At 44.2% G+C, this 13,672-nt stretch overlaps 1 protein-coding gene across 1 annotated transcript in view; it reads right to left on the bottom strand.

Annotated features, from left to right (window-relative positions):
• Window positions 1-13,672, bottom strand: part of AGBL1 (AGBL carboxypeptidase 1) — a gene marked incomplete at its 5' end in the record, with an annotated part of 1,093,821 nt that overhangs the window by 838,301 nt on the left and 241,848 nt on the right. The window contains 3 exons of the mRNA XM_082254318.1: window positions 7,154-7,221; window positions 8,712-8,880; window positions 12,876-13,084. Coding sequence (XP_082110444.1) covers window positions 7,154-7,221; window positions 8,712-8,880; window positions 12,876-13,084 — 446 coding nt within the window. The remainder of the gene's footprint in view (window positions 1-7,153; window positions 7,222-8,711; window positions 8,881-12,875; window positions 13,085-13,672) is intronic.

Below are 13,672 nucleotides of genomic sequence, written 5' to 3'. Positions count from 1 at the left end.
CTACTCTTATTATTCTTAATGACCTTATGGACTGGTTCACATATATGCGATATGGGAACCAATGTGATTCCAGTGCAAGTTCCCGCATTGCATGTCACCTGCCGGCAGTTCACACTGACATCTGCGAACCGCTGTGGGTGTCAATGCAAAGTTAATGACACCCTCAGATCAGTTTGCAGATCGCAGTGCGAACTCCCAAATAGAGCAGGAATTGGGATAGAACCCTGGGAACAAAGAACACGGAGGAAAAATGGGAGTGCTTCAAGAGCATACTTAACAAGGGGGTGGGCCAGTGCATTCCACAGGGAAATAAATTTAAAAGAGCAAAACTAAACCCTGGGTGGCTAAACTCCAACATAAAAATGTATATTAGAGCTAAAGAAAAGGCCTTCAAAAAATACAAGACTGAGGGGTCATTGGCAGCATTTAAGCACTACAAAGAGTGTAATAAGAAATGTAAAGACGAAATCAGGGCGGCTAAAATAGAACACGAGAGACATATAGCGGAGGAGAGTAAAAAGAACCCCAAGAAGTTCTTTAAGTATATAAACAGTAGGAAAGCGAGGCCAGAACACATTGGCCCCATAAAAGATGATAAAGGAAAAATGGCCACTGAGGACAGAGAAAAGGCGGAAGTGTTAAATAATTTCTTTTCTTCAGTCTTCACAAAGGAATCGGGGGGCTACACGAACCCCGCTTGTAAGGCCGAACTAAATAATACACCTCAGGAAGTGCCGCCATGGCTAACAGAGGATAGACTTAGAGCTAAACTAGAGAAACTTAACATAAATAAATCCCTGGGACCGGATGGCTTGCACCCAAGGGTTCTTAATGAGCTCAGCCAGGTGATTGCCAGACCATTATTCTTGATCTTTAAGGATAGTTTACAGACAGGTATGGTGCCAGCTGATTGGAAAAAAGCCAACGTGGTACCAATATTTAAAAAGGGGCCGAGATATATCCCGGGTAACTATAGGCCGGTCAGCCTAACATCAGTAGTCTGCAAAATTTTGGAGGGGATGATAAGGGACCACATACAAGACTTTAGTAATGAAAACGGTATTATAAGTAGTAATCAGCATGGATTCATGAAAAATCGTTCATGCCAAACCAATCTATGATGAAGATGAGCTGCCACTTAGATAAAGGTAAGCCTGTGGATGTGGTGTATCTGGACTTTGCAAAGGCCTTTGACACCGTTCCCCACAAACGCTTACTGTACAAACTAAGGAAGATAGGTATGGACCATAAGGTGAGTACCTGGATAGAGAACTGGCTCCAGGGGAGAGTCCAGAGGGTGGTGATTAATGGGGAGTACTCTGATTGGGCGGGTGTGGAAAGTGGGGTCCCCCAGGGTTCTGTCCTGGGACCAATCCTGTTTAATTTATTCATAAATGATCTACAGGAGGGGATATCTAGTACAATCTCAGTATTTGCAGATGATACTAAATTAGGCATGCCAATATCTTCTATGCAGGATGTGGAAATCTTGCAAGCAGACCTGAACAAAATAACGGGGTGGGCAACTACATGGCAGATGAGATTTAATGTAGAAAAATGTAAAGTAATGCACTTGGGGGCCAGCAACCAGAAAGCAAGCTACTCACTAGGGGGGGAACCTCTGAGTGAGTCTAGGATGGAAAGGGACCTGGGGGTACTGGTAGACAACAGGCTTGGCAGTGGCATGCAATGCCAAGCCGCTGCAAGCAAAGCCAACAGAATACTGGGTTGTATAAAAAAAGGGGATTCACTCCAGAAATAAAGAGATTATTCTTCCACTCTACAAGACTCTGGTCCGGCCACATCTGGAGTATGCTGTCCAGTTCTGGGCACCGGTCCTCAGGAAGGATGTGCTGGAACTGGAGAAAGTCCAGAGAAGGGCAACAAAAATAATTAGGGGAATGGAGGACATCAGCTATGAGGAAAGACTACAAGCACTGAACCTTTTCTCTCTGGAGAAGAGACGATTGAGGGGGGATATGATATCAATGTACAAATACTGTACTGGCGACCCTAGCATAAGGAACAAACTATTCAGAGAAAGGAGATACAATAAGACACGTGGCCACACACTAAAACTTGAGGAAAGGCGATTTAACCTTAAAGTGCGTAAGGGGTTCTTCACTGTAAGAGCGGTAAGGATGTGGAATTCTCTTCCACAAGCAGTCGTATCAGCGGGGAGCATTGATAGTTTCAAAAAACTATTGGATGGACACCTTAAAGACCACAACATACAGGGGTATACAATGTACGGTTAAAAGCAAACACACACACACATCATAGGTTGAACTGGATGGACTTTTTTCAGCCTCACTAACTATGTAACTATGTAACTATTGGATCTCATGGGTGTGAACACCCATGCAATCCGATTTCAGTGCGCACAAAAAAGGGTCCTGCACAGTTTTGGTGCGAATGCGATGTAAATTCAGCCATTAAAACTGTATGGCTGAATTTGCATCGCACAGACATTGTATGTGATCTGCACAGCAGTGCGGTGCGTATCATATGCCATATCTAACACTGTAGCAGTGTGGACCCAGCATGAAGTTTGTAAACTTACTATTGATAGATCCCTACAAATTGACTTCCTTGAATTCTCTGACATGTAGTCACTATGTCCTGTAAGTGAGCACTGCTGTGTCACATATTTCACATAGACCACCTTCTGAACTACAGAGGTGCTGAGAGGAGGAGTTTCAGGAGGTGGAGTCAGTATGGGAATCACTGCTTGCAGGCAGCAAGGTACCATGGGGTATGTAGTCCATAGAAGTTAAAAGTAAACAGCAAAGGAAAAGTTGAAAAGAATGCAGAGAATGCAGGAAGTTGTGGGAAAAGGTGGCCAGCAGACAGCATAGCTCCCAACTGTCCCTGATTTTGAGGGACTATCCCTGATTTGGAATAAAGTCCCTCTGTCCCTCCTTCCTCCTCATTTGTCCCTCATTTTGGTCTGATCTATATAGAGTATCTCACAAAATTGAGTACACCCCCTCACATTTTTGTAAATATTTTATTATATATTTTTATGTGACAAGACTGAAGAAATGACACTTTGCTGCAATGTAAAGTAGTGAGTGTACAGCTTGTATAACAGTGTAAATTTGCTGTCCCCTCAAAATAACTCAACACACAGCCATTAATGTCTAAACCGCTGACAACAAAAGTGAGTACACCCCTAAGTGAGGATTTGTCCAAATGGACCCAATTAGCCATTTTCTCTCCAGGATGTCATGTGACTCGTTAGTGTTATAAGGTCAATATTTTGTGTGGCAACCATTATTTTCCAGCACTGCCTTAACCCTCTTGGGCATGGAGTTCACCAGAGCTTCACAGGTTGCCACTGGAGTCCTCTTCCACTCCTCCATGACAACATCACTGAGCTGGTGGATGTTAGAGATCTTGTGCTCCTCCACCTTCCGTTTGAGGATGCCCCACAAATGCTCAATAGGGTTTAGGTCTGGAGACATGCTTGGCCAGTCCATCACCTTTACTCTCAGCTTCTTTAGCAAGCCAGTGGTCGTCTTGGAGGTGTGTTTGGGGTCGTTATCATGTTGGAATACTGCCCTGCTCCCCAGTCTGTGAAGGGAGGGATCATGCTCTGCTTCAGTATGTCACAGTACATGTGGCATTCATGGTTCCCTCAATGAACTGTAGCTCCCCAGTGCCGGCAGCACTCATGCAGCTCCAGACCATGACACTCCCACCACAATGCTTGACTGTAGGCAAGACACACTTGTGTTTTTTACTCCGAGTCCTCACCTGGTTGCCGCCACACACGCTTGACACCATCTGAACCAAATAAGTTTATCTTGGTCTCATCAGACCACAGGACATGGTTCCAGTAATCCATGTCCTTACTCTGCTTGTCTTCAGCGAACTGTTTGCAGGCTTTCTTGTGCATCATCTTTAGAAGAGGCTTCCTTCTGGGACGACAGCCATGCAGACCAATGTGATGCAGTGTGCGGCGTATGGTCTGAGCACTGACAGGCTGACCCCCCACCCCTTCAACCTCTGCAGCAATACTGGCAGCACTCATACATCTATTTCTCAAAGACAACCTCTAGATGTGACAAATCAATAATTACATGTAACCAAACTGGCCCAACGGGAATTTTAAAATATATTATTTCTTTTTTTTTTACAGTTTACTGCTACCGAGACACCAGTTGGTTTATCTTCCTAATATGACAAGAAGGGCTCTAGAGTGAGTTGAACTTCCTGGGCTCACTTTCTAGTGCCCACATTCCAGGGTTATGGCAACTGATAAAAGAACATTTTTTGGGGGCATTTCGGTTGTTCTACAGAAGAAGGTTTCTTTTACCTTAAAGAATATGTAAACCCAACACTTCATTTTCCTAAATATATGCCTGTTGTACCATGCACTTGTAAAAGTATCCTGTTCTCTTTTTATTGCTTCCTTTTTGTAAAATCCCTGTTGTTCCTGCCAGTACCTCTGCTTTCCTTTTAAAAAAAACTCACTACACTAAGCATGAGAGCACAGCATGGTCAGTTCTCTAGCTATGCTGGGAACTTAGCCTGCTCTCCGCCAATGATCAGATGTGTCCTGACATGCCCCCTCTGCACAGCCTGTCACTGGGAAGATCTGTGTACTGCTACTTCTCCCCCCAGCTCTTATGCAGCTAAGAACAGAGGAATGTGATTGCTTTTTAAAAAAAGGAGTAAAAGGTATTTAAAATATTTTTTTATGTCTATACACAAATGGTTTGCCTTTCATTTCTATGTTAAATTGAATGGGTTGTTTTACAAGGTGATCCTTTCCAATCACTTAAATGCACTCTCTATATTAGGGTAAAAAAACTTTCTGAGTGCAGCCCCCCCCCCCCCCTTTTACTTATCTCCATCCAGCGCTGTGCATGAGAGCAGTAGCTCCTTTGGCTCTCCTGCTCCTTAAAGGCTCAGATACAGCAAGGGGAGCCACTAGCTCCCGCCGCTGTAAATCTCAGCCAGTGAGTGTGTGTGTGTGTGGGGGGAGAGAGTTGAGCCGCTCTCTGAGTTGCAATGGACACACAGAGCCAGCAAGGGAGTGAACCTGCACAGCCCGGTGGGGGATCTAGAAGAGGAGGATCAGGGCTTTTCTGCAGAGCCGGCAAGGGGGCGAGCCTGCACGGCTAGCAGGGGGATCTAGATGAGGAGGAATAGGGATTTTCTGCAGAGCCGACAAAGGAGTGAGCCTGCATGGTCCGGCGGGGGATCTAGAAGAGGAGGATCAGGGCTTTTCTGCAGAGCCGGCAAGGGAGCGTGGCTGCACGGCCAATGGGGGATCTAGAAGAGGAGGATCAAGGCTTTTCTGCAGAGCAGGCAAGGGAACAAGCCTGCATGGTCCGGCGGGGGATCTAGAAGAGGAGGATCAGGGCTTTTCTGCAGAGCCGACAAGGGAGCGAGCCTGCATGGTCCTGCGGGGGGATCTAGAAGAGGAGGATCAGGGCTTTTCTGCAGAGCCGGCAAGGGAGCGAGCCTGCATGGTCCGGCGAGGATCTAGAAGAGGAGGATCAGGGCTTTTCTGCAGAGCCTGCAAGGGAGCGAGCCTGCATGGTCCGGCGGGGGATCTAGAAGAGGAGGATCAGGGCTTTTCTGCAGAGCCGGCAAGGGAGCGTGCCTGCACGGCCAATGGGGGATCTAGAAGAGGAGGATCAAGGCTTTTCTGCAGAGCAGGCAAGGGAACGAGCCTGCATGGTCCGGCGGGGTATCTAGAAGTGGAGGATCAGGGCTTTTCTGCAGAGCCAGCAAGGGAGTGAGCCTGCATGGTCCAGCGGGGGATCTAGAAGAGGAGTGTCACAGAATTAGGAGGCTAGACTCCTGGCCACTGTCTGTGTGGAGCAATTCTTTTTGGTAGTCTCATCAACTCAAGCCATCCGTCTTTCACACAGCAACCCATTGTCTGCTGTGGGGATGTGTTACACTTTAATGCTGTCTATTGTTCTTTGGGATCTCAATGCCGGTGTGTCTGGCCTGCAATGAGATCCCTGATCGTTCAGGTGGTTGATCGTGTCATCTATTGTTTGCCTGCTAGCATTCTGTGCATTCTGCATAGGCTGATTTAAGTGCTCAGTTAATTGGTATGTTAATGATATCATGGTCAGCCCTACCTCGTTATCGTAACTACTGTGTGATGTTTTGTGTAAATATTTTTACTGGCCAATGACATACTTCTCAAATGTATAAAAGTCTGAGTTGGTTTAATAAACAGTTCATTCTGGTTTGACCCCAAAACTTGTACTGTCGAGTTCTTGGGGTAACTATAGCCAGATTCACGGATCCCGTGTTTCAGATTTCTTAGGAAGCAGCTTCTTGGCGGAGATATACATTCCGGGTGTCCTGTTCCGTCACAAGGAGGAATAGGGCTTTTCTGCAGAGCCGACAAAGGAGCGAGCCTGCATGGTCCGGCGGGGGATCTAGAAGAGGAGGATCAGGGCTTTTCTGCAGAGCCGGCAAGGGAGCGTGGCTGCACGGCCAATGGGGGATCTAGAAGAGGAGGATCAGGGCTTTTCTGCAGAGCCGACAAAGGAGTGAGCCTGCATGGTCCGCCGGGGGATCTAGAAGAGGAGAATCAGGGCTTTTCTGCAGAAAACCATTGTTTAACCCCATGAATGATGTACCACTAATTCAGAACACCATGCATTGCACCCAGTGGCGGGTGGTTTCAGCACAACCACATTCACTTGAATAGGTCTTGTTTGCTGGTGGTACCGCCTGTTGAATACAACAGGGTAGATCATTTTTGCCATGACTGTGAAGCAAAGCATCAGGGGCCATGGCATGTTTACATCCCTGTCTGCTGCCTATGCAGCTTAAGAGCTTATGCACACAGGCACAAAAAGTGCTGTGTTTTCGTACGCGCATAAACGGACATAAACACAGGAAAGTGAACATTTTACGCAGAATCTTGCAGCTCTGCCAGCAAGAACATTTTTTTTCACGCAGAAAATATGCATCTTAATGCAGCCTTTTTATTTTTCTGCCCGTGTGAATGAGCTCAAACGTAAATGCACGTAAAAATGTATCTCAAACCCATGTTTTTAACACCCCCCTTCCCTCAACTGCGAGTGTAAATGAGCCACGGCGCACCATTTTTCATTACTAAATGAGCCTGGTCCACATCCATTGCATATGAATATAAATAAAGAATACTCACTTCTTCTTTATTCTCGTCATTCATGACATTTAAGTCTGTGTCGGTCTCATCTTCATCTTCTGACTCGTCTATGAGGGGTATAAGATGTTTTATCAGAAACAATATTATCAAGATTATAATAATTCCCGTACAGATATAATTAAATGTATCAGTTATATGGGGTATTACAAGCCAGTATTACAAAAGAGTAAAGGCAAATATGCTGGTCACTTTGCAAGGGAATTTTCCCCTTAGTGGATGGGATAAGGCTCTGCTGAGTTTAACCCCTTAGAGCAGGCATGTCCAACCTGCGGCCCGGGGGCCACATGCGGCCCAGAACCCCAGGCAATGCAGCCCACTGCCCCCTGCCAATTTTTTTTTTGCTGGGGAGGAAGGAAGTCAAGTCGGGGGCATGGCCACTAACGGTAGGCAGAGGATTCCTTGGAGGGTGGGGGGGGGGGGAGAGCATATGCAGTGTTTCTGACTCTTACCACCATGACCACTTCAAATCACTGAAGTGGTCATGATGGTTAGAGTGTTTCTTTAATATCTCTCAGAGGAAGTAAACCTCTGTATACTGATTCCATTTTCATTTGATCAGTTGTGTTAAATTAGTGCGGGGGGTGCGGCGGCGTGGGAAGGGCATGGCGGCATTTTATTACTAATATACCTTAACTATAGTATATATTTTATATGCGGCCCGAGAACATTTCTCTACACTTAATGTGGCCCAGAAAAGACAAAAGGTTGGACACCCATGCCTAAGAGCCTGCCTGCCGGCCCTCTAAGGGCTTTAGAGTATCGAGAGGCTGGGCTTATGGTCATGTGAATGCTGTAATCGGCTTTCAAGATTCCCAAATTAAGGGAATCATTGGGGACAAGAACATTTCCCTTCTATTACTTTTCTGGAGACAACCCAAAATGTGGGATTTTCTTTTTCTTTTACTTTCACTTTCAATGATAATGGTAAACAGGACAAATAGAGAGGGTGAATCTCCCTAATGGGGGCACAGACAGCAATAAAAAATGACAAGCATTCCAATACCTCTCCACTTTATACAAAAGTTAATACAAAGTTTTGCCTTTAGTTATACTTTAGGCAGGGTTCACACTGTATGGGGACGTGGCTCACAGCAGGGGTCCAGTGCGTCCCTGATCTCCGTTTCAGGGATGAATCAGGCCCAAAATGTTGCCTGAATTTGGACCTGAAACAAAGCCAAAGACGCACAGAACCCCTGTGCAATGCACTGTGCGGCCACCCCGGAGATGTGTGAACCGGCTCCATTGAAAGCCGGTCACAGTCCGCTGCCATGCGAGTTGGATGCGGGTAAACCCACATCCAATTGGCATCAGTGTGAACCCAACCTTAATCATCCATTCCAGAGCAAGCAAATATACTGTTTTTTTTTATTTTTTCTTGCATGTGATTGGATATTCTTTGCAAAGTGAAATTGCATTGCATACACTAAGCTTAAGAGATACATTCTCTTGCATGGTGCAACTTGTCTTGCAAAGTCATCAGAGCAGCCTATTTGCCTTTAGTAAATTAGCTCTGTTAAAAAAGAAAGATTTAGTCTACCTTCTTGGGAGAACGTTTTTGCAGGGATTGGCTGGCTTGCTCCAGGCACAGGATAGGTATAGGAGCTATTAATACTGCAGAGCGGGAGTGTGCACTTTGGACAGCACTTTCTTAAAACCTGTATTGCTGCGCTGACTAAAGAGTCCAGGTTTTTCCAACGCAAACATTCCTAGGGAGAGAACAGAAAATACGGCGGTGTAAAATATGTGTAAGGAAATCAATAACACACATAAAACAAGCCTGGCTGTGTTATGAATTAAAAGCCTCCAGCTGCTAGTGAACTACACACCGTATGATGCTGAGTGACTGGGAGGCATACATCATCATGCATTGACCTCAAGATACATACCGCACTGGTATTTATGAAGCAGCACTGCTTGTTGTTGGTCTCACTGCAGTCAAGATTTGAAATGCAGGTGTGTTGCCACAGAACCATCATTTGCTTGGTTCATGACAGTAGATGTGTATGCCACAGACCAGGGGTCTCCACAAACACTTGAAACAAAAGGGCTAGTTTACTGCCCCTCAAATATTAGAGGGGCTGCGTTGTGGCCAGTAGAAGTATAAATTCCCTGGCTTCAATGGGAGTAAACAATGCCATGGTTGTCAGTGGGAGAAAACAATGCCATGGTGCTCAGTGGGAGTAAACAATGTCATGGTGCTCAGTGGGAGTAAACAATGCTAGGGTGGTCAGTAAGAGTAAACAATGCCATGTGGTCAGTGGGAGTAAACGGCGTCATGGTGGTCAGAGGGAGTAAACAATGTCATGGTTCTCAGTGGGAGTAAACAATGCTAAGGTGGTCAGTAAGAGTAAACAATGCCATGGTGGTCAGTAGGAGTAAGCGGTGTAATGGTGGTCAGAGGGAGTAAACCATGTCATGGTGGTCAGTGGGAGTAAACAATGCCATGGTGCTGAGTGGGAGTAAACAATGCCATGGTTTTCAGTGGGAGTAAACAGTGTCATGGTGGTCAGTGGGAGTAAACAATGCCATGGTGGTCAGTGAGAGTAAACGATGCTATGGTGCTCAGTGGGAGTAATCAATGCCAAGGTGGTCACTGGGAGTAAACAGTGCCATGGTGCTCAGTGGGAGTAAACAATGCCATGGTGGTCAGTGGAAGTAAATAATGCCATGGTTCTCAGTGGGAGTAAACAGTGTCATGGTGGTCAGTGGGAGTAAACAATGCCATGGTGGTCAATGGGAGTAAACAATGCTATGGTGTCAGTGGGAACATTAGTTCCCTGTCTATGATGTAAGTGGAAGGAATAGTTATTGTATCATGGTTCAATAAACAATACTACACTAAAATGTCCTGTTTTTCCTGTTTAACTGGTATCATGATGCAGCGTGAGCGGCTGAGTGTCCCCTAACATCTTTACACTGAGAGTCTTGGATTAAGTGAATACTGGAGGCATTGGTGTGATCCATACATTAACCCTGTTGATCTGATTGGGCCACCTATTGCGTGTTTTCATACTCCTTCCCCGATGAGTTTGCATTGCATGTGGGGAGGATGGAATGATGCACTGATTCAATATTGTCTGTCATCGTCACGGGTTTACCTCCCTTTCGTGTTAATGGTTTTACGATTTACTACACTAAGAGATTTTATCTTTGGCTGATTATGGTATGATGTGGAGGAGGCGTTACCACCCAGCACCAAGAGTGGACTGCTTTTGAAGAATCACATTGGCATTTGTAGTTCACAAAGCGAGTGAGCTGTTTTCTTAGTAGAGGCAGCATTTATCTCTGATGAGAGGCCATTTCTTCCATATCCATACATATAAAGGAGTATTGCACATTGTTTATGAACTAAAATGTATGGATTATTTTTTACCCATTGTGGGTTTTCATCAATGTTATGATTGTCCAAAGAAGGGCTATTGTATATAAGTTGTTTGTTGACCACTATTAGCGCTACAATTCATTGTTTTTTGTTCATTTGAGGGGTGTGTGTTTCCTTTATTGCCAGCAGCTATTTTTTGGTTTAGCACTGATCATTTTCTTTGTATATATATTTATTTAGTGGGAGGAATAGTGCCCCATCTTTGGTGTCAGTGAAAGGAATAGTGCCCCAAGGGCCAGATAATGGCAAGCAAAGGGCCAAATCAGGCCCATGGCCCCCGCAGTTTGGAGATCCTTGCCATACACCATACACTTAGACTGCAACTCAACTCTTCTGGTAAATTTTGGTAAATTATCTAAGCACTTCTGGATATCTAGTTATTGGTAAGTCTTAAACCCCGTTCCTACCAAGTTCAAGTACAATATTCCCAACACACACATTCCTGAATTTGGCTGTAGATGTAAGTGGGTGCTGCAGTTACCGATCGGCTGGAAACTGAAGACATTCAAAGCAAGAAGTATGTCCCCAGCACACCAAGGATCTCCAGATGAGGTCCAAGGTTTTTTTTTTTTTTTAACAATCCCATCATGGTTACAATAACAATGTTTCAAAGTCTCACAAAACCCCATTCATCAGGCATGTGACCAATGCCAGATAAAGGGGTACTGTGTGGCTCAAAAAGGTTGCTATTGTAACCATTATGTGATTGCTGAATAAAGCTTTGGACCCATTCTGGAGATCCTTGGTATGCTGGTGACATATTTTTGCTCTGTTCCAACAAGGTCACTGTAGACCTGTAGTTTGAATTGGTTGCCTCCTAGTGCTCTGGATTCCTCGAACAATCAAAAAACCTACAGGTTTCATTAGCCTTCATGTAAACTGTCCCTAGGCTTACTTTATAGTTGCTTGGGGGGGGGGGGGGGGGTAAAAGTAGGTGTTTGAGGCAAAACAAAATTGATTATTGGGCCAGCTCCAAGCCCACCTGTTTCCCATCCATCCATTAGCATCCATGTGTTTCCATTGTGGAGACACTCAGGTTGAGTAGTGTTAGGAAGTGTTAGGACTGCAAGATACACGGGATGCCTTGTTGTTGGCCTTGCAGCTTATACATGCATTTGCAAATGTGTGTTAACTAAACCCCTGTTTTAACCTATTTTGTTAGACAGGTTTATTTGGTTTGTTAGCAGACTGGTGGGTAAGTACATCAAACTAAGGACCGGGTGGTTTCCACACACCTTATTTAATCCCCCTTGCTCTTCAGATTTGTTAAATACAGGGATGAGGACGCTGAGCAGTGCTCGCTGGTGTCTCATCTAAAGTCTCAAAACTGCCCATTTTTTGCACAAAATTGATCATTGCTCATGGAACACCTAGGAACCTCTGGGTTCCACTAAAGCCTGGGTGAGAAAGGCTAGATATGAATATTAGTGCCTTTGGGGTAGGTAGAAAAAAATGTAAAAGTGTTTTTTTTTGTTTGTTTTAATGATTGCTCACTATTTACTTGGCAATACCATTTGCAGTATTTTGCTAAACCAATTTTAGGTAAAGACTCATAAAACGTAGGTTTTCATTTTTTTTTTTAACTCCTCTACTTGTGGTCCAATGGGAATCAAATTAAAATAAACTAAAATTGTTCATTTTTTTTTCTATTAAATAGAAATTAGCTCAAAACTGCTCCAGCATCTATGGAGCTAATTAATTGAGGTCCAGCTGAGATAACCCCTCCCCCCAACAACTAATCCAATCCACAGTAGCAGTGGAAAAATCTCTTTGAAATAAAAAACCTCCAGAATCTGTATTACCAAATGAGATAAAGTTATTCTTTTCTTCTGGGCAAATGATTGCCTTTGTACCAAAATAACATTCACATCACAACATTAGTTTATAATTATAAATACATTTTCTTAGTGTGCTGCGTGAGGAACCATAGTAGATATAATATATCAAAGATATAATCATTACCAATTTTGGAACATTGCTCTGCAGTAGACCACAAACTAATAGACTGCTAACTCTGTGGGACGTATCTTCTATTGCTTTTTGGTAAAACTCTGATATTAGATAAGGAAATCATCTGCTGTTGGTTTCCTTCCTATAGTCTAAGCCTTTGACATCCTTTAAGTGTGGCACATCAAATAATAAAAACTTGCAAACACAAAAATAAAATAAATAAATACTAGAAATATTGTACGGTAGCGACTTTGAATGTCAGATGGCGAAAAGATGCAGGCTATGAAAAGGTCAATGTATGAAAACTAAAACGTCTTGAGCAGTGTTAACAGAGCGCAGAGCGGTGTCTCCACTGCCCTTTCTAGTTACTTGTGCCGTATTGTAGAGTATCTCCATTCCCTGGGCTTGTATGAAGGCTTCTTTTCCCGATCGCACATTGGTGATATGTTTAAGGCAGCGCAAAAGGCCTCTTCGGATTGGGATGTATCCATTGGAAGAATCACTGATGTGCCAATCTTGGTAGAAATTCAGCAAGCCACACACATATCCTCTGTTCACCGCTCTTCTGACGTTGGACTCTAGAAGTACATTAAAATGTTATCATTATAATGTTAGTATTCATTAAAGTTGAACTTTACCCATAACAACTGGATAAAAAATAATGTGCTTTAGCAAGGAACATACATTCTACATGAATAATTATGCCATGAAAATGAGCCTGTGCTGTAAATTGCCTCCAACGTTGCTCCAGTTTCTTCTTGCCAGGGGCTGCCATTTTGCTGACGCCCAGAGTACCTGAGCAGCAGTAAATCTTTAGGCAGTCAGCAGATCTTGGGGCTCTGATTTTAGACACAGTGCCAAAAATAGAGAGTAACTGAGCATGTGCAGAGCAGGGTGAGAAAGTGTATTACTGGATTTTAAATAGTATAGACATTTATTTTTAATGTCTTTACATACACTAACTCTAGAACACACTAGAGCTACACTCACCCCGCTCCCCCCCCCGCCCCCTAAAAAGCAGTTGAGTCCCCTTCGGGTGGGGAAAAAAACAACTCCTGTGCCCAGGAGCAAAAAATACAGGGAAAAAAAAGCAAAAAGAAAAATAAGGATGGGGAAAAGGGAAACAACTTGGATGGGGCTTTGTATAAATAAATTATCAAAAATAT

This window comes from Pelophylax lessonae (genome assembly GCF_965119305.1).
Source record: "Pelophylax lessonae genome assembly, chromosome: 4".
Classification (NCBI taxonomy): domain Eukaryota; kingdom Metazoa; phylum Chordata; class Amphibia; order Anura; family Ranidae; genus Pelophylax; species Pelophylax lessonae.
This window is presented reverse-complemented; position numbering and strand designations above follow the sequence as displayed.